At 46.3% G+C, this 21,829-nt stretch overlaps 1 protein-coding gene across 1 annotated transcript in view; it reads left to right on the forward strand.

Annotated features, from left to right (window-relative positions):
• Positions 1-21,829, forward strand: part of LOC146170776 (uncharacterized) — a 90,608-nt gene that overhangs the window by 22,271 nt on the left and 46,508 nt on the right. Inside the window, exon 2 of the mRNA XM_084586785.1 lies at positions 17,694-17,836. Within this exon, the coding sequence (XP_084442911.1) occupies positions 17,694-17,836 (143 nt within the window). The remainder of the gene's footprint in view (positions 1-17,693; positions 17,837-21,829) is intronic.

Genomic DNA, 21,829 nt, shown 5'->3' on the forward strand with positions numbered 1-21,829 from the left:
AGAAGAAGCGCCTGAGCTGATACGTGTCCGCTTAGAGCTCTGTGTTTTTATCTTGTTTCGCCTATTAACTGTCGTTTTGTGTGGGTAGGACAGTGCCCTCCGTAAGAACGAATGACGAAGACGCCCCTGTGGAGCGATTTCCGACTCGGTGGGCCCTTTCTCAAGTAAGAAAGTCCAACCGGATCCCTCAGGCGCAGGCTAGGCTTAGCTCGGCGTTGCCGAGCGAGGCTGGGCTACGCGCCTGCATGGATTCTGCTCCGCCGACGACAGGTGTGCGGATTTCCGCTGTGTTACAACCTGGCGCAACATCCACGTCCACGCAATCATCAACGCTTACATGCCCCCAGTCTGCTTCGTCTTCGGATGGAACGACTTCGGCTTGTCCCATGGATTGCACCGCCGCCTCGGTGCCTGTAGCCCTCCCTCAAGGAACTGTGCCCGTCGCACCGATTCAGTCTTCCCTTCCAAGGCCAACTACAGCGTGTCAGCCCCTGACACCACCACAGATGCCGCCAGTGAGTCGAGCCTCGCTTCCACTTGCTGCTAACTCGTTCCGCGTCACCATCAAGCCTACATTGCGCTTTGATATAACGACTATCCCTCCCCGGTGTGTCCAAGCCACAATTGACCAAGTTCTAGGTTCTACTAACTACTGTGGATTTGTCGTCCATCGCCCATCGAACACCATTACGGTGAACTTGCCATCCTTGGTGGATGCAAAGAAAATGTGTGCAGTTACTCAAATTCCCCTGGATGCGAATGAGCATGTCCCAGTGCAAATATATTTTGCCTCTGGCCCTGACACCCTCCGCTGCGTCGTTTACCATGTTGACAGCAGAAGTCCTTCTGAGGAGGTGCGAGCAAACATTCGCTGTTCAACTCACTCAGTGTTGCAAGCACGGCCTCTGGGGCGCAGAGGTTCATACCTACTCACTCTACAAGGCCCGCTGACTTTGCCTGAGTACCTAACCTATTATGGTGCGATTATCAAACCACAGCCCTTCCGACCTCGTCGTATATTTTGTTATCACTGCCATAAAGAAGGGCACATGCAAAATACCTGCCCTAATCCGGCAGCTGTGGCCGACATGAATGAACCAATAGCGCTTTGTGCCCTATGCAAATCGGCGGACCATGACATGCGCTCCCCCGCTTGTCCAAAGAAGAAGAGAACGAGGCCGTCGCGCAAGCCGCCTGGAAAAGAAGATATTCCTACAAGTAATCGCTTCGCTGCTCTTACATGTGAAGAAACCGACTTCCCTGCACTTCCTTTACTTGACCCACCTGCTCATCATACGTCTTCTCAGCATGGTTCATACGCACAAGCGACCCACCCTCGTGGATCAAATGGTACACCAAAACGGCCAGTGCACCAATCACATGTGGATGCCGCAGATGAAGACGCTGTTTTAGACAATGCCATTGCAGAGGCTCGCCAACGTCTAGACGAACTCACCCAGCTCCGAGAACAGCGTCGCTCTCACCCCTCTCGAAGAACTATAATACCTCGTGATAAGATTTCAAATGAATCCCCTCGAATAAGCTACAAACCACAATCACGTGCAGACAACACGTTAACCCCGAATACCCCGACAGTGGATAAAATATTAGCCCTTATGGAGCAGGTGACCTCCCTCATCGTAGAAGCTCTTCGGCCTCGCAATGGATAATGCACTGTCTCTGGTGGTGCAGTGGAATTGTCGAGGCTTTGCGAATAAGGCCTCTGAAGTGAACATCCGTCTTCGCGACAAAAAGCTAAAGGCGTGGGCCTTCTTACTTCAAGAGCATAACTCACTTCCTCGCCTTTCAGGATTCTGCGCTTACCATTCACCTTCAATTCCTGATCGCCGTTGCATCACCTCTTCCCACAGCCCAGGTAAATCTGCAATTTATATTCACACTTCAGTTCCCCACACACCGATCGACCTTTCACGCTGGTGTAACACACGCCAAGAGGTGGTAGCACTCCTAGTTAAGCCTGTGCGCACGCCACTTATACTAGTTTCCTTTTATGGCCGTCCTGGTTCCGCATCTCTTAATCTTGGATGGGTTCGTTTTCTGCGTTCTACCTACTCGGGTATCTCTATTCTAGTCGGTGGAGACTTCAATGGCGCACACACCTCGTGGGGTTACCCATTGGATTCTCCCAGGGGTGCACACATCCAGGGAAGCTTTTCAGATAATTCTTTTCACCTTTTAAACAACCCGCATACATCTACCCGTCCACGAGGTGGGCCTTATTCATCTGATTTGACTTGGTGGTTAGGCCCTGGTAGCCCTCGTTGGGCTGTTGAACCAGATACCTGGGGTAGTGATCACAGTCCTATCTTTATCTCTCTCACTCCTTCGCGGATACGTAAAATACGCCGTAGCGTACGAATAACATCTTGGGACTCTGTACGCGCAGACAATCGCTTATCTGATTTCACCCCATCATCAGCATTGTCTACTCTCTCTGCTGTTCTTGCGTCCCACACGATCACCACCACTGTAAATGAAGACGAGCCAAACCCGGACATCCACCTCCTAAATCTTTGGGCTCTGCGTCGCCAGGCAGATCATTATGCTGCTCGTAACCCCGATGACCCATCGGCTATCCCCGCTCTTCACCGGGCTACCGCGCGTGCGAGGCGGTATGAAAAGCGTCTAGCAAGGCAACGTTGGGCTTCATGGTGTGAGCGCCTGTCCTCCAAGCAGAGTAATCGACAACTTTGGAGAGTGTTTCACGCCATGGAGCGCTCTTCTCAAGTTTCTGATTACACAGAGAGCATTCGCCTTGCTATGAATGTAGATGAGGACACATTTGCAAAACAGGCGGCCAGACAGTTTTTTCCCCACTATGATTCCACCTCAACTTCTCCACCTTGCTTACCGGTTACCGAACCCCCTGATGAGATTACTTCTGACCTAACCATGGCAGAGCTACTGGCCTCCATTGAACGCCTCAAATCTAACTCTGCTCCCGGCCACGACGGCATACCTAACTCCTTATTCCGCAACTTGGAAGGGACTGCTTTGCAGGCCCTGCTTGATGCATTCAATGACGTGTGGCATTCTGGTGTCATGCCGGACGAGTGGAAGCATTCTATTGTTGTTCCAATACCCAAGTCAGGTCATCCTCCAGTTTCTCTCTCGGCCCTTCGTCCAATTTCCCTGACGCCAACAATCCGCAAGCTTTACGAAAACATTCTCGCCACTCGCTTATCGTGGTGGTTGGAATCCCATGATTGTTATCCAGAATCCCAAATTGGCTTCCGCCCGCAAATAGGAACGGAGGACGGTCTTGCTACTTTGGCTGCTGACGTGCTTCACCACTCTCCGCACAGTCATCTTGTTAGAACTGTGATCGCTACAGATATAACAAAGGCATATGATAACATCCTTCACTCAGCCATTCTTGCCTCCCTAAAAACTCTTGGTATTCCTCACAGGTTTCTCCTCGCCATTCACGCCTTTCTAACAAATAGAACATTCAGTGTGCGTGTCCATGGAAAGCCCTTTGGTCACTTCCCCTCAAACAGAGGAGTGCCCCAGGGCTCCGTTCTCGCCCCTACTTTATTTATTGTGGCCTTCATTCCACTTATTCGAGCCCTAGAGGCCATCCCTTCTATACGGGTGCTTGCGTATGCCGATGATATAACCTTATGGTGCTGTCACCCAGATACGTCTGTCCATCAGGCGGCCCTCCAGCATGCGCTGGATATATTGACATTTCGCCTCCCTCCTTTGGGCCTAACTCTTTCGCATACAAAATCCTGTTTCATTCGAATTGGAAATAAAGCTGGCTTACGGAAAGCTCCCAATATAAATTTTATGATAGATAATACCCCAATTCCTCAGGTACAAACCGTTCGCATTCTTGGTCTTCTTCTACATTCCTCTGGGACTGGCACACCGTGGCTGACAGCCATCCGTAAGACCGCTCACGCTACTTTAGGCCTCATTCGTCGCATAGCTATGCGCTCTGGCGGCGCGCGTGCTCACACGGCCCGCCAGCTTGTTCGCTGTGTCCTCCAGCCACGTATAATATACCAGGCACAGTTTCAACGTCTCACCCGCAGACAGTGGGACTCCCTTGAGGCCATCAATCGTGAGGCTATGCGTGCAATAACGTACCTCCCCCGCCTAACACCCATACCAGTACTTCAGGAGTATGCCCAGCTAAATACGCTCACTGAACTCGTTGATCAGCGGACGGCAAACAGAGCTCGCAAACAGTCTTTACAACTACATCATTTAAAGACACTACCTCCATGGTCGTACTGCCAGCTCACGGACAATCGCCCCACTGCTTCCCCGTCGGTATCATCCGCACATCTGCCTGAAGGGTGCATATTATATACCGATGCATCACATACTGCAGAGCGAGGAGTTACTGCCGTGTATAGTCCCTCTCATCCGCATCTCAACACTCACGTGACATATACCGCGGATACGTGCACCCCTCTGGCACTGGAACTCCAAGCAATTTACAATGCTATACATTCCCTCCCACCAGTTCCTACATTCAATGCAGTTCATCTTTACGCAGACTCTCTCACTGCCCTTAAACAGCTTAAGGCCGTTCGACGCACATTCCAAATAACACAGTCCATACATTTGCTATGTTCAAAGTACCCATGTCCTATTCGCATACACTGGATTCGCGGCCATGCTCGCGATCCCCATAACATACAAGCAGATGCTATGACGCATATAAACACATCAGACGATCCACCACCTTCCCCTCTTCCCCCAGATCCGTTCCTGTCCCACGTTTCCGATTCGCAAGTTCTGCGCCACCGAACACGCGCTCTCATTCCTCCGTGTTCGCACCCTCTCCCCCGTAGTCTTACTCGGCAGGAGGAGGTGACAGTGCGCCGGATTCGGGCAGGGGCGGCTCTGACCCCATCTGTTCGACATCGATGGCGGGAAAAAGACCTACCAGTGACTGACAGGTGCCCTCACTGTGACACTCCACCTGACGTCTGCGATGTGCGCCACTTGTTGTGGACGTGTCCATCAACAACGCACATCAGGCAACGGATAATCATGAAGGTGGGCCTGCGGTGGAATCGCGATAGTGATTATGACAAATGGACAATGGACAATCGCTATACTGCCAACCTTCTCGAATTCATAAGCACAACTGGACTACACTCCTTCTTTTAACTTTCTATCTCCTGCATCCCATTCCCCCTTTCTCAACTTATGCCTTGTGGCAAACGCTTCGAAAAAAAAAAAAAAAGTCCGGCAACATTGCAGTGCTTGCAATTGTTTTTTTCTTTAATGAACAAGGATACGAGCGGCGAGAACACTCCGCGCTGCGTATTGCAGAAAAAGTGTATAACGGTCGTTTCACCGAAAATTCGACGCCGTAACCAGGCTCTTACATGCTCTTTCATCACCAAAATGTGTTGATGACGATGACAATGAGCCTACAGAAGCAATTATTTGAGATGGAAAAAGACGCTGTAAGAGTCTCATTTCTAGGTTGCCTTCTCACATACGCTGTAAGCAAGACATGAGCATAGAAAAGAGGGTAGAAATGCTGCAGTGGAGGTCTCTCAGATTTCTCTCAACTAGCGTTAAAAGTCCAGCTAGTTGGACAGACGACATGATGCACCACGCAGCAGAATTGGCGTCAAAGAAGAAGTGGTGTGTGCACCCTCAGAAGTGGAGAAGGAAGAGAGTGCTGTTAATAGATTTAATCAGTTTGCAGTGCAGCATTGTCCTTGTAATACCCTCTGAAGAGGGTCTTTAAGATATTAAAGTGAAGTGAAGTTTATGTGTATGTGTGTACTGCGTGCCTATCTTGTGTTTCGTCGCCTATTCTGCTGCGTGGTGCATCATGTCTTCCAGATAGGTCTAGGGATTCGGGTAGATGGAGAATACCCCAGTATTCTGCTATTTTCGGATGACATTGCCTTGCTAAGTCACTCGGGGCATGAACTGCAAATAACGATTGGTGACCTAGACAGTATGCTTGAAAATCAATGTGCAGAAGACTAAGGTAATATTCAACAGCCTCGGGAAGGAACAGCAGTTTACGTTAGGCAGCGAAGCACTGGAAGTAGTAGGCGAATATGTCTACTTAGGACAGGTAGTTACCGCAGATCAGGACCATGGAAAGGAAATAACAAGAATCATATTGGGATGGACCGCATTTGGCAAGCACTCGCAGATTATGACTAGCAGCTTACCGGTATCGCTCAAAAGGAAAGTTTACAACAGTTGCATCTTACCTATACTCACCTACGGGGCTGAAACGTGAAGGCTAACCAAAAGGGCTCCATTAGTTGAGGACAACTGATAGGGCTATGGAAAGAAAAATGGTAGGGTTAACATAAAGAGGTAGGAAGCGTGCAGAGTGGGTCAGAGAAATAACTCAAGTTACCGACATTCTAGTGGAAATTAAGAAGAAGAAATGGACATGGGCAGGACATGTAGTGCGAAGAGAGGATAACCGATGGTCGCTGAGGGTAACAAACTGGATTCCAAGGGAAGGAAAGCGTAGCAGGGAGCGGCAGAAAGTTAGATGGGCGGATGAGATTAAGAAGTTCGCAGGGGTCAAGTGGATGCAGCTAGCACAGAACCGGGTTAAGTGGAGAAATATGGGAGAGGCCTTCGCCCTGCAGTGGGTATAATCAGGCTGATGATGATGATGATGATGAGTTATATTGCTAACGCTACAGGTCTATGTTTTTGGCGCGTTTAAGGCATCGGCGTCATATGCTGTGCACTGCAGTGCCGTGGTATGCCGTTTCACTGCTCTGTAGCATGTCATGGCCGAATCTAAACATATGCAAGAAGCAGAAAGCATATTTACCAGGGGCATAATATATCGCGGCGGAAGAAGCATGTACGCAGCCCTACAACTCTCAGGCGGTGTTTAAGAATTTGCAGTTTTTGTTCACAGTAATCGTGTAATTTACAATAGTTTACAATAGGCTTTACAGCAGTTTATAATAGCAGCGAATCATTTCAAGAGGAAATATATGTCTACTTACGACAGATAGTACCCGCACATCCCGACCATAAATGAAAAATAACTAGGAGGCCAAGATAGGGATAGAACCCATTCGGAGTGTTCTCACGAATTATCACTGGCAGCTTACGGTATCACTATCGAGAAAAGTATGCAACAGTTGCATCCTACCTGTACTCACCTATGGGCCTTAAACACGGATGCTGACGAAAAGGGTTCTAATTACCTCAAGGACAATAGAGTGGGTTAAGGTACGAAAAATGGTAGGTGTAACATTAAGGCATAAGAAGCGTGCAGTCTGGGTAAGAGAAATAACTAGAGGTAATGCGCTCTAATGGAAATCGAGAAGAAATGGAAGTGGGCAGAACATGTAGTGCAAAGAGAGGATAACCGATGGTCGATTATGGTAGCAAATTTGATTTCAAGCGAAGGAACGCGTAGCAGGTGACTGCAGAAATGTATGAGGAGGATGCGGTTAGAAGTTTTCTGCGGTAACGTCGATGGAACTACATCAAGAAAGGGTTAATTGGAGGAATAAGGGGGAGGATGTCGCTATACAGTGGGTATAGTATGGCAAGGGTAATGTTGAATTTATGATCAGGCATTCCGAAACAGCATCTCGTATCTGCAGAGTCACCACGTGGCGTATGCAGCATGGATGCATCTTTCCCCATCCCTACACAATTACTTCACGGAACGAATAATAGTATCCAGGAATATTTATTGTAACTGAGAAAAAAAAACAATTGCTAGCAATGCGTTCAGTAACGTAGTGTATCCACTGCTGTTATCCCGAACGAAAAACCTGAACACATCACGAAACCATTGCTTCATGTTCTGAGGGAAGGAAGTCTATTGTGCTTTGTTTTCGCCACAGTCGCGTGGGACCGCCAACTTGGCTGCAGCAGACGCGAGAGCTTCCGTTCGAGCAACCCATATTTCGGGCACATTCATTGCTTCGCAAGCCGCCACGAAATGTTTCTCTGGACGTGCACATTGCCACGTGTGTTTGCGTGCGTGCATGCGTGCAAGTATTTTTGTAAGTTTGAAACTCTAGGGAGACAGCTGTCCCCTGCTGGCTAGAGGACGTCTCTCGGTATCATCTCATTCAGGATCGTCAATGTGGGCCTGAGCATGCCCGATATGACCCTTCCCGTTCATTTACATTGACAGCGCTTAGAGACACGGGCACAAGACAAACATAGTAAAGAGAATGACCGCAATGGATCACCACCATGTAAGCCAGTGGCTTGTCATTGACGATCAGTGCGCTGTTTAGAGAACCCCCCCCCCCCCTCTCTTTCGGATAAGGGATTGTAGAAATGTGGTGGTCGCTCCCGTGATGAGTCGCCGCCCATACACCTGATGTGAGAAAATGTCGACTTTCCTCCTCTAATCCTCTTCCCTGGCCTCTTTGGGATAAAAAAACATGATAAGCTTTTCTTTACAATGACTCGGTTTTTACGGGGACCTGTTGATGCTTTCATCGACAGCACGATCCTTTTATCGATAACATGCATCTTGCAACAACTGGTGTCATGGGCAGGATATCTGCAATCTTTTTAAAAAAGTAGAATCTCTGAAACTTTCGGAGTTAACTGACATTGTCTCACTCCTATCCGCGACTGCCATTGTAATTCCGGCGTCAATATAAGTCAATTTGGGGCGAGCAAGCTTGCCTTCATTCAGTTCTAGATATTTCCGATTGTATTAAGATGGGGGATTTTAGTTGCCCATTTGACCTGGGCATTCCTACATTTTTTTAATTTCCTTACTATTACGAGATGGTGGGAACATGACAACTATCATGATCAAATATTATGGGGGACACTTTACTCCGCCTTTGAGGTTAAGACGCTAGAGCGTAGGCTACCAGCTTACACATAGAGGCCGGCTTCAACAGAGTCGTATAGTGCCTGTTTGACCAATGGCTAAGTCTCTGACAGAGAATGACGAGTCCTGGCAAGTTAGCGCTAGTTTAACCCTCCCATATCAGAGGACATTCCCCCAGTGGGAAGCTTCTACAAACGTAATGTCAGACAACCCTGCGTTCTATAATACGACTTCCATGGAAGCTGCCAGTGACTTGCTTGCGAAATCTAATTCACAAACGCTGACAATGATGCGTACGCAACGCTCAAGCAAAATTTTATTTCGCATAAAAATAGCTGCCAGGAAAATGGTTGTTAATAGAGGAATGAAAGAGAAAGGCGGGTGGGGCACCTCATTGTATAGGTTGGCCATAAGCCTTCTGAGAATCGTAAACCGAGATACAGACCGGTGTAGGATGTTGGATAGCAGTTGTTGATATAACAAAGCTCGCTTCTGGAGACGCGAAACTTATAATTCGCTGTTGCAATAGTCCTGATACATGAATTTATAAAGCAACAGTCACACGAGCTTTCCCTTCTGCATAGAGACATTCGGCGTTAGTTCATCATCATCAGCCTAACTATACCCACTGCAGGGCGAAGGCCTCTCCCATATTTCTCCACTTAACCCGGTCCTGTGCTAGCTGCATCCACTTGACCTCTGCGAACTTTTTAATCTCATCCGCCCACCTAACTTTCTGCCGCCCCCTGCTACGCTTTCCTTCCCTTGGAATCCAATTTGTTACCCTCAGCGATCATCGGTTATCCTCTCTTCGCACTACATGTCCTGCCCATGTCCATTTCTTCTTTTTAATTTTTACTAGAATGTCGGTAACTTGAGTTATTTCTCTGACCCACTCTGCACGCTTTCTATCTCTTAATGTTACCCCTACCATTTGTCGTTCCATAGCCCTCTGGGTTGTCCTCAACTTAAGTAGAACTCTCTTGGTTAGCCTCCATGTTTCAGCTACATAGGTGAGTACAGGCAAGATGCAACTGTTGTATACTTTCCTCTTGAGCGATACCGGTAAGCTGCTAGTCATAATCTGCGAGTGCTTGCCAAATGCGCTCCATCCCAATCTTATTCTTCTTGTTATTTCCTTTTCATGGTCCGGATCTGCGGTTACTACCTGTCCTAAGTAGACATATTCGCCTACTATTTCCAGTATTTTGCTACCTAATGTAAACTGCTGTTCCTTCCCGAGGCTGTTGAACATTGCCTTAGTCTTCGGCATATTGATTTTCAAGCCCACCTTTCTACTTTTCCTGTCTAGGTCATCAATCATTATTTGCAGTTCATCCCCCGAGTTGCTCAGCAAGGCAATGTCATCAGCAAATCTCAGATTACTGACGTATTCTCCATCTACCCTTATTCCTGACTGCTCCCATTCCAAGTCTCTGAATACTTCCTCTAAACAAGCTGTGAATAGTACTGGGGAGATTGTGTCTCCTTGCCTAACACCTTTCTTTATGGGAATTTTGTTACTTGCTTTACGCAGAACTATGGTTGCTGTGCAGCCACTATATATATCTTCAAGCACCTTCACGTACGGCACGTCTACCCCTGATTTCGCAATGCCTGCATCACCGCCGAGGTTTCAACTGAGTCAAATGCTTTTTCGTAATCAATGAATGCTATGTATAAGGGCTGGTTATATTCCGAGCCTTTTTCTATCACCTGGTTGATGGTATGGATATGATCGATAGTAGAGTACCGTTTCCGAAACCCTGCTTGATCCTTTGCTTGATTGCAGTCTAAGGTTGTCCTGATTCTATTAGTGATTACCTTAGTAAATACCTTATACGTAATACACAGTAAGCTGATTATTCTGTAATTTTTAAGGTCCTTAGAGTTCCCTTTCTTATGAATGAGGATAATGTTTGCATTCTTCCATGGTTCCGGTACCGTCGATGACACCAGGCACTGCGTATACAGGGTGGACAGTTTTTCTGCTGCTACTAATGCTGCTACTAATACGCCCCAAATACTCTACTACTACTACTAATATTAATGCTTCAAGTAGTATTGCTATTACGACAGCTAGTACAAGTACTACCGCTTCTACTACAATTGTTACAATTACTGCTAATGCTTTTATTACTGCTGTCACTGCTGCGACCTTTTTTGCTCCTACCAATGGTACTGCTACTTGCGCTACTACTGCTTCTAATGATATGTCTACTGCTGCTGCTACTGCAATTAATATTGCTATTACTGATCCTGTGCCTATCATTGCTATGGCTGCTGCTACGACAACTACGGTTGCTACAGCTGCACTGCTGCTCCTATAATTTCAAGTCCTACAACTGTTATTGCAGGTACTGATGCAACTGTTGCTGCAACCTCTACCACTACTACTATACTCCTATTACACGTATTACTGCTAAACGTATTTTTGCCACGGGTAATATTTCTACGCAGCCTCTACAACTACTACGGGTACTATTTGTGCTACTGCTATGGCTACAGCTATACTACTTTCAGTGTTGCTAATGTTATCATTGCTGCTTCGACCACTACTAATACTGCTGCTAATACTGCTAGTTCGGATAATACTAGTACTGCTTCTGGCTCTACTGCTACTGCTGCGACTTCTCCTTGTGCTGCTGCAACTACTGCTTCAACTGCAGCTTTATTTGAGTGACTTTCTATACTGGGTAGGCCTCTGGTGCCATATAAGTCTAGTCAAAGGCTTTTTCCCAGTACTCAGGCACTTAGCTAGAGAGCGAAGTGTTCCAGCACTCATTTGAACAATATAGGAATTAAGTGAGGAGTAGAGGACTGCGAATATGGTGTGGTCAAGTGTCGGCTGTGCTCAGGAGCTATTACGAGCTTATTTAGGATACTTGCAGGGTAGTTGGGGCAGCAGAAGACACGAGTAGAAATTGTGGGAATCTGAAGCTGGCCTCCTGAGAACAGCCCGGGAAAGAAACAGCGGTTAAAATAGGTAGCGAAGCGTTGAAAGTGGTAGGCGACTGTGTGTCCTTAAGATAGGTAGGACCGCAGATCAGGGTCAGGAAAGCGAAATAACTTGTAAAATAGGGTTGAGATGTAGCGCATTTGAAATGTACTCAAACATTATGAATAACAGCTTACCGGTATCGCTGAAGAGGAGAATGCATAGGAGTTGCATACTAGCAGTACTGAATTGTGGGGCTGAAACAGGAAGGTTAGCAACAACGGCTCTACTTACGTTCCAGACTACGGAGAGGTCTGTGCAACGGAAAATAGTAGGTATTACGCTAAGGGATAGGCAGCGTGCCGAGTGAGTAAGAGAAATAACTCAAGTTACTGATATTCTAGTACAAATTAAGAAGAATAAATGGGCATCGAAACAATATGTTGTTCGAAGAAAGGATATCCGATGGCCTCTAAAAGTAACCAACTGGATTTTAAGACAAGGTAAGCGTTGCAGGGGGCGGCAGAAATTAAGGTGGCTGGATGAGATTAAGACGTTCGCAGGAATCAAGCGGATGCAGCTAACGCATGACCTGAAAATGGCAGAGCCTTGCGCCCTTTAGTGGGCATAGCCATGCTGATGATGATGATTGTGAAGCCCATGATGTCTTTACAGACACTGTGGCTTAACGGTGCGTAGGCAGGTATACATGGAAACCAATGAGGTATTGGTTAATTGTGTTATGAAAAGATGATTCCTTCCCCTCGGAGCAAGTGGGGCCATAGATTAGATCTAGACATCAATTATAACCTCCCCCAAGAAAATAAAATACTGGGAGCTGGCATGACCTACCTCGCTAACAGCTAGATATGCGTGTGTGGTGTTCCAAAAGCAGTGAGAAATTGATGGAATAAATTATGTGAGCAATCGTGCTGAATGGGATAACTGACCGCACCGTAATTAGGGATGGCTGATACAGAATCTTTACAAGTGAATCAGTATCGGGATAGGCCACAGCAAGCGTGAGGACAGCCTGTTCCACCTTTGCGGAAAAGACTTTATATATAGCGGCAACCACTTTAACGTAACCGCTGTAGTCAGCAGAAGAAAGGGCGGAGAAAATATTGAAGCAATAGCTTGCGGCATAGGCGTAGAACACGTGCGAGGCATAGAAAAGGAAAACGTGCTTTGATTCATTTTACACTTATCGATTGTAGTATATGTCAATCAGAGGTGGCACGAAAAAGAAAGACATAATGCGAGTTGATACGATCTACTATCTCAGCAAGGGTGTTGAAGACGCCGGTTTGAACAAGATATTCAGTTTCTACATGCGGCCCAACACAAAGAGATTATACCAAACAGGCGCGAGAAGAATGCCTATGGTGTCAGTTGTTGCAAGGTAAAGGTGTAGCCACGGTTGTGATTACGCAAGTCTGCTAAGGACAAAAATTTGAAAAAGGCGAACAATTGGTTGTGAAAGATATCGGCATTTTTAGCGACATGTTCGATTACGCAGAAGGCGTAGTATACCGCTGTAGAAAGCGTTTAAAGAGTACTACAGTTCAGTACGATAATTTAAACAAAAGGACCAAGTACTGCAATGTTAGGGCATGTTGAATAGTTAGGTTGTTGTATTGAACGATTTCATAAGAAATGTGCCTATAAGTGGTGTAAATGAAAAAAAAACAGAAGTTCACATTTCTAGTCATACGATGCATGCTGATAGCAGAAGCGGGTTCTGCTTACATGTGCGTAGAACTTTGGAAGGTGTACTTGATGTGACCATTAGAGCCAACCGTAGCGCAGTTGAAAATATAATCTGTTTAAAGAGAACGAGGCATTTAGGCAGAGAGCTATGGCATTAACAGATGAAGTGCTATTATGTTTAGTGTACGTTGTTTCTGAGATTAGCTTAGTCTGGTTAGGGAATACACTCTTGATTCAAGCAGGACTGCTTCGGGGGCCATAGGTTCTGTACTAGATTCTCTTTACCTAGTAACAGAAAAACGCAACACTGCGAGCAAGCCAGTTGCACTAAGAAATGCTCACTACATGCTTTGAAAAAGAATACATAGAACTAACCTGTATGATGATTGGGCAAGGTAGAGTAACCTGCGTGGGAGCGTAGCTACCAATTCCATAAAGCAATGCGTAAGGCTGATGGCCTTTTATATCTGCATTTGATATCTTTGCGGATGAAGCTTGCCAGTTGCCATTTGATAAAATATATTATGAAAGAGGTGCTGTCGGACATGACTCAACGTTGTTTATGACTGGATGGAAGAACAGGCCACCATAGTCACAGTAGCTCGGGGCCACATTCAAAGTCGTTCGTTTTCAGAGAAGGCTACCAGTACAGTCAACAGCGCATTCGGAGTAATCGTAAGTATCTTCATAATGAATGTGATTGAGTTCGGGACCCGGATGGAGCAAAAGCTATGGAGCGCAGGTGCAACTGTGTGTCGTCTTATAATATCTGTTGCAATTGGCTTTCTAGTTTTCGTGCGAAAATATTCTGGCAATATTGCTGCCGTATTTTAGTTGTAAACTTCATAGCTATGGCTTCCGAGGGCCTTTCCTAACTTTCCTTGATAATTATTTCCACGGTCGAATCCAAGTAGTAGTTCTCGGAAATATTAAAAGCAAACCTAGACAGTTGAGCGCTGGTGTTCCCCAGGGGTCGATTTTAGCTCCCCTTTTATTGAACTTGTACGTTAATGATCTCAGTCAAGCAAGTTTTCACTATCGGGTGTTTCAATACGCAGATTACACGCATTTAGTATCTCGTCATACTAATTACCATCAAGCCGTGGCTGAATTACAAACTGACACTACAAATGTGATCAGTTGGTACCGTAATAACTTAATTTTTATTAACCAAAATAAAACTAAATTATTATGTTTTCACGATCCACTGAAATCTATTCCTGTCATCACTGCAGTGTTTCTTCATTCTCCTCTGTGTAACAATTGCTCTTGCTCTTCTATTCCATACTTCTCAAGTGTCAATTATCTCGGTGTTCATTTCGATTCTAACATGTCCTGGAACACTCACTTGACTAACGTTTAAGAAAGGCTGCGCAAAATAGCCTGCCTGCTGTATTCTATTACAGCACTATGCCCAATTTACGTAAGGAAAACAATAGCACATGCATTGGCGTACAGTGTGTTGAGATATGGAATCTGTTCTTTTTATTTCTGTTCAGTGTTTTGGCGCAATAATGTTGATTCTTTACTAAAATCCATAATTCGGGCGGTGATGTATGGTGTGCACATTACTAACAATCCCGGTCTTTTTTCATGCTCCCACATGCCCTCGTTCAGGCTGTCATTCAAAGAAACTGTAATTCTTTCGTATATATGGAACAATGAGTTCTGCCTCCCGTATGTCCCAGCCAGAACATTACGTCCACGCGACCGCTTTACCTTACCAAGAGTACGGACAAGATATGGCAAACGTGTGCGTGCCTTCTATGTACCTGATGTGTTGAACGACCTGCCAGATAATGTTTTATCTTCAGCACACGGAAAGAAGTAAAATCTTATATCTTTGATCTGTATGTGTAGTTTTGTTTCTTTTCTTTCTTTCTTTGTTTTTTTATTTTTTCCCCGTCATTTCTACTGCCTTTCTTTAGTTTTATTTTGAAATATTGACTTACTGTGACGCTCCCTGGCTTGCTCCATTCTGCCGAGCGCTGCCCCACAAGCCCATTGTTGGCTTGGGCAGGCTCGTATTTGTATGTCATTTTTGAAATAAATAAATAATTTATCTATATATATATATATATATATATATACGTGGCATTGTTTATGGGTAGATGCCAGGACAGATAACTTAAGTCACAGAAGCTCCAGGAGACAGACGTTGCATTTATAGTAGATATAGACAGCAGTGCAACAAACCTCGCGATTGCAGACATCATGAGCGCGTGCATTATACGTTAGTATCTGCTAGTGGCGTCGCCACAATGTATCCACCGAACCAAAAGAGCTCTACAAAACATTGATGCAGTTTTTATCAGCTCTCGATTGCTGTGGTTGGGAAGGTTTCGAGTCTTAACCCGGTATAAGATATTCTGGCAGCGGTGCTCTCGGACATGAGGCAGCGTTGATTTCTGGTGAATGCGATGCCAGGACGTTATAGTTTCCTTAGCTGAGGACCATATTTAGTGTGGTTGTTTAAGTGGGTAACAGCCGTCCAGTGATCAGCATTCTGGCAGTAATCGTAATTACGTGCATCATAAAAATGAATTAGTTACCTGTGAGTGAACATAGTTAACAGAACCCACCTCTGTGGAGTGACAATGAGGTACCGTATGTTGCAGAAATTCAAACGAAAAAGGTTTGTTTGTCTTACGAGATGCAAAAATAGGATTGCTTAAAAGTTGCAGGGTCATTAGAGGACATGTAGGCCCCGTGTGTTTGCTTTGGTACGAGATCGAATTATGTGTTTGTGTCCGTGCTAAGCCTATTGAAGGATGGGAATTTACATTTAGGATAAAAATGTTTATGAGCACGATGCGGTGGCGCTTCTGTCGCTAGCGTGGTCCGACTGGGGGTGAAAAGTAGGGTTCACACTCATAGAAATACATGGAAGTGAAAGATTTCAAAGCAGTTTTCTCATTTCACAGGGCACATACGATGTCGTTATTTAGCACAGAGCAACCATGAACATTCTAAAACAGATCGTGAAAGTATGAAATTTCATTACCGAGGCGAAGTATTTTTAAAACACCGCGAAATGCATGGGGGTGCGAGTTGAGAGGGCGACCCATAGAAATTCATGTAAACACAACTCACCGCAACATTTTGCTCCGTTCAGCAGCCTTCAACCCTTCTCATTTTTTGGTGAACGTCTTGTACGACTTCCCGATGTCATGTTTCATGACACACTACATTCTCTTGCAACTAATGCAAGTCTCACGACTTGCGGGACCGCTCACAGCGCGATACACTGACCGCGCATAGTTGCAGACGACCATGCACCAACCACTGTCGCTAGCAGACGCTCCGGAGCTGGAGGCGGCCGTGGTGGGTATCGCAAGCTACGCTGTCGTCTGCTGCAATGCGCGAATCTCGTTCGGTTCATATTGTCATATGGTGTTTGACAACTGTTTTTTAAATGTAATTCTGTCTAGCACGTATCACTGAAGCGACAGTATTATCAAGCTTATTTACCCCATGCGGCAGCATATCAGACTGTAAGCAAAACTACGCGATTCGCTACACCCAGCTTGCCTTTTGGCGGTGTCTGGATTCGTAATACAGGTTATTCGGGGAGTTTCATAAGTAAACTGCCTCCGTAATGACGCACCATATTTTATCACGCACTTATTCAAAGCGCTGGTCAACGTTTAACGACCAGCCACCACTTCTGATGTTCTGCGAAATAAGAAAAATGTTCCGGTAAGTTGTGTTTACATGTATTTCTACGGGTCTCCCTCCCAGCTAGCACCCTAAGATGTTTCGCGGTACGTGTTTTAAAAATACTTCGCCTCTGTAATGAGATTTCATACTTTGACCATCTGTTCTAGAATGTTCATAGTTGCTTTGTACCGAATAACGACATCACAGGTGCCCCGTGAAATGAGAAAACTGCTTAGAAATATTCGGTTCCATGTATTCCTATGGGCGATAACCCTATTTTTCACCCCCAGTCGGCTGTGACGCCGCGAGCGCCCCCTTTGTTTGTAAACATGGTGTTGGTCTATACGACATACAGAAAAGCTGATCTAGCAGGACATATATATTGGCCTCTTCTTAGTCCTTCTTAGTCCTTAGAATTCTTAGAAGATTTTTCTTTCTTTCAAATAATGAAAGAATTATCCCGACAAATCTTATTGATCTAAAAGGAGCAATTACGGCTATCACATGATATAATTGACACTATGCTTATGAGCCCACCACTTGTTTCGCTTGAATTGGCGCAACCACACATCAATTTTATTTTAGATTCTAGAGTCGAAAGAACCAGTCCTTCTGTACCGAGCCTCGCGAGGATGGAACAGGCATTGGACAAAGTGTATGTTTACAACGTTTCATAAAAAAATACGAGACATTGTCAAGCGCCGTGTTTTATATTGGGATAACGAAAGGTGAGTAGCACATAGAATTGTTTTAACCGTATGCTCTGGAAATGTCCGCAGGTAAGGTGTGCCTATATGGCGAACATGTCATCTGCCTGCATTTAAAAATGCGCATTTTATGCTTATTCTTTATACAGTATATTTTTAATTTTCACAGTGTTGTTACGTGTATTCAATATATATATATATATATATATATATATATATATATATATATATATATATATTGTGACGGAGAAGAAGCAGAGACGCGGCCGTTCTTACGAACGCCCAGCTTTATTCTTCCTTCATCCTCTTCTGCTTCTCCGCTCCTGCACTGTTCACTTCGTCGTCGCCTAGTACATCACACTCGGCCACGACTGCGTTCGTCTTTAAATGAGCACCACCACATCGCAGACCTCGCATCTGCTGCACATGACGTTTTATTTATTTATTTATTTTTTTTTTTTGGGGGGGGGGGCTGTCCTGCTTAGCTGTGTTGATATTCGCACCGATAATCTGAGCTTATTGTCTGCTTCAGTGATTGGCGCGTTGCTCTTTGTGCGGGACTCCTTGGGCAGTTGCTACTTGGGTGTTCTGCCGAGGCCTTGATGATAGTCCTGAATGTTTCTCCAATGCCAGTTAATTGCTGTTGACTTGCTCTCCTTGCGCGGTATTCGATGCTTTTCCCTTATCTGGAACTGTCGTCGTGAGGCATCCGCAGTGGTGACAAACATTGAAGAAGCTTCACCACAATAGGTGTTGCCGCTGCCATCGTTTCCACCGGATGTACCGGGCCGTGCACAGCGTCCCTGAGTACACCGGTAGGTGTGGGCTCCTACCTTCCCGACGAACTCGCGACGTTTCTGCGCGGGCTTCCCATCTATCACCAGACGACACGGAAGGCGCGCGCTGGCTGTGTTGGCGCGTGTTTTCGTTTTGACTACTCAGCATGACCGCGTGGTTCTGATAGTTCTTCATGCGTGTCATCGATGCCTGTGTCAACAGCGTTCTAAGCGTATGCAGCGCCATGCCAAACAACTGCTGTGTGCCGCTGTGCACCACAAAAGCAAGAAAAGATCGGTTACCATGAGTACCCGTGCGATTCACAACGTCGAGCAGCATGGCTGAAAAACATATCTCAGGAGGGCTAGAACGGAAAAGGAAGCCGGTGGGAGCCGAGTGAAAATTCACTGGTACACTCACTGCGCTTCACAGATGACGATTAAAGGAAAAAGATAAAACTGAAGATCCTGCTTCCTGCCCACAGAGCTATCCACATTACAAGTTAAGTTAATCACGCTGGCTCATGTTGAGCCAAACAACCTTGAAAAAATGAATGTGCGCAGGCCAATAGATATATTTTCCCCTCTTGTTATAGCTGCACTTCATGTCCTCCTGGACAACCGTCCGCGTCATCCTGAAGCATGTTTGTTTGAAACTAACTCCGCCACGATCACTTTTATGACAATGATATCAAAATGGTATGCCTTGCAAAACAGCGCATAAGTGAAGCCATGGAGACACCTAGAGGAGCCGCTCTATTTGTCAGATGACGAGCGACTTTCTTGGTTAGAGTTGGACTCTGCCATATCGAAGACATTCAGGTCCAAGGAGGCATGTCGAACGAAAAGCTAACCAAACAAACGTGCGAAGCAACAATCATAACAACCAGATCCACAGTGGCGCAAATTAAGTACCTTTTTGATCACATAGTATCTTACAACACTGTCTTTTGTGTGCCTTACCAGTGTATTGCATTTAACCGAATCTTACTTTCAGCTTCCGATACGCCCTAAAGCAGGCCATCAACATCGGGCCTGTGGTATCGCTTTTTAGCAGCCTAAGACAATTCAAAGGCGGGAACGCAAGGGCTGCAGTTCTCACCTCGGAGAAAATACTGAAGGTACCACTAACGAAAAAAAAAAAAATATCGACTCAGATTATACACATTTTGCCATGCTTTGTGCAGGTTCGCATCTTGCAAGCATCCAAGTCTGCAAATACACCTATCAACAATTAGGCAGCTATAAAACTTGGCATTCGTGATTATGAAAGTCGTACCTTGCCAACTGCCATCACGTCTGCTGCGAGAGAGTTTTCGAGTCAGCTTGGATTCATTCATGTGTGGTGTGAACCAGCAGCTGACATAGAGTTAGCACCGATTGCATTCTTGGCTTGTTACCGTGCACGTCCATTTGAAGAGAAAGTTTGAATATTTTTCAGAATCTCATGAACCCTCTTTATTTATTCTCTTTTCAGTGCCTGCCCGTGTTTTCAATATTTATATATTGTTACTGAGCGGTATTCGCTGGCCGTGCTGACGAAAAAGAATTGCGACAGGCTCCCAGAAGAAGAAGACGCAGACGAGTTCTGTGCTGTGTGAGTGCTGTGCTGTGATCATCCTCAGTGGTGTGGACAACTGCCGTACTGTGAATATTTCCCGTAACGTCTTTTGGTGGAGGTGAATCTTTCGATCCCTGTCACAAGCTGGATCTCTGCAGCGGCCGACGCATCATTACCACCACAATGACTACTGACGCCGCTACATATACTGCCGCCGCACCTGCTGTCGCCATGGCCCATCCCCGTGACCCCGGAACCTTCTGTGGAACCGACGATGTTGATGTCGACGACTGGCTGGCCCTATATGAACGAGTAAGCAAGCACAACAGGTGGCATCCCACACCTATGCTCGCTAATATCATCTTTTACTTAACTGGGACAGCGCGCGTATGGTTTGAGACCCATCTTGGGATATCTGTAAGCAGAAGTTCCACGACCTCTTCGGAACGCCAATTCGCCGTCACCTCGCCGCCAAAAAGGCGCTCGCTCCTCGCGCGCGAACGTCTACAGTCTTACATCACTTATATACAGGACGTCCTATCCCTGTGCTGCAAAGTCGACCACGCCATGCCTGAAGAGGATAAAGTCGGCCACATAGTAGAAGGCTTTGCCGACGATGCTTTCAGCCTCCTTTTATGCAGGGTTTGTTCCACCGTGGACTCTGTACTACAAGTGTACCGACGTTTCGAACAAGCGAAACAGAGGCGCATATCTCATCGTTTCTACCGTCTACCGAACGCGGCTACCAGCTCTTCCTGTGTCGATCTTCCGCCTCCTCGACCGCCAACTAATGACACTACTTTGACCCGCATCGTCCGCCAAAAGCTCCAGGCAATGAGTCCTGCAGCTTCACTCTCGCATACCTTCGACAATACCTTGGCTACAATATCACTCATTCAGGCTGTTCTTTGCCAAGAGGTTGCCAATATGGGTCTTCCTTCTACCTGCCGCACCGACACCGTGGGTTCAGGACCTGCGCCTCCAGTAATTGCAGCTGCCTCACCCACCGCCGGTTTCTCGCCCCGATATCGGTACCGCAATCCGAATGAGTGGCGTACCCATGACAATCGTCCCATCTGCTTTACTTGTTCCCGCGTTGGCCACATTTCCCGACACTGTCGTAGCCGTTAGTACACGCCATCTCGTCAGTCACCTACGTCGACCGCCGCGGAGACTATGTCCCTCGCTATACCTCACCTCGCCCCGACCAGACCGCTGTTGACCCCGGTGTCCCTGCTCGTGCTGCAAACCGGTCACCATCCCCGCAGACCCGACGCTCGCATTCTCCTTTTCCTCGCCGCCGTTTGTCCCTGTCCTATTCCAGCCACATACCGGAAAACTAGCCGATGCAGCTCCCGGAGGTGACGCTGCATTTGTGACCCGGACTGAAAACCCTCTGCTGACCCCTGCCCTACAAAATAATCACATCGACGTCCTCGTGGATGGTGTTCCCGTTTCTGCTGTCATTGATACCGGCGCCCAACTGTCCGTTCTCAGCTCCTCATTTCGCCGTCTAAAGTATCCCCATTTAACTTTTGTATGGATAAGGCAGACGACCTCGTTAAACTATACTTGTACGACATAGAAGTATATGGCCAGTCTTGCAAGGCTTTGAGAGAAACCGCAGCCACGCAAGACCTGGTTCATTCCTCACAAGTGAGGCAAGACAATTTCACA

This window comes from Amblyomma maculatum, unplaced genomic scaffold (assembly GCF_055883805.1).
Source record: "Amblyomma maculatum isolate TAMU_Amacu unplaced genomic scaffold, ASM5588380v1 scaffold_48, whole genome shotgun sequence".
In the NCBI taxonomy this organism is placed as follows: Eukaryota; Metazoa; Arthropoda; class Arachnida; order Ixodida; family Ixodidae; genus Amblyomma; species Amblyomma maculatum.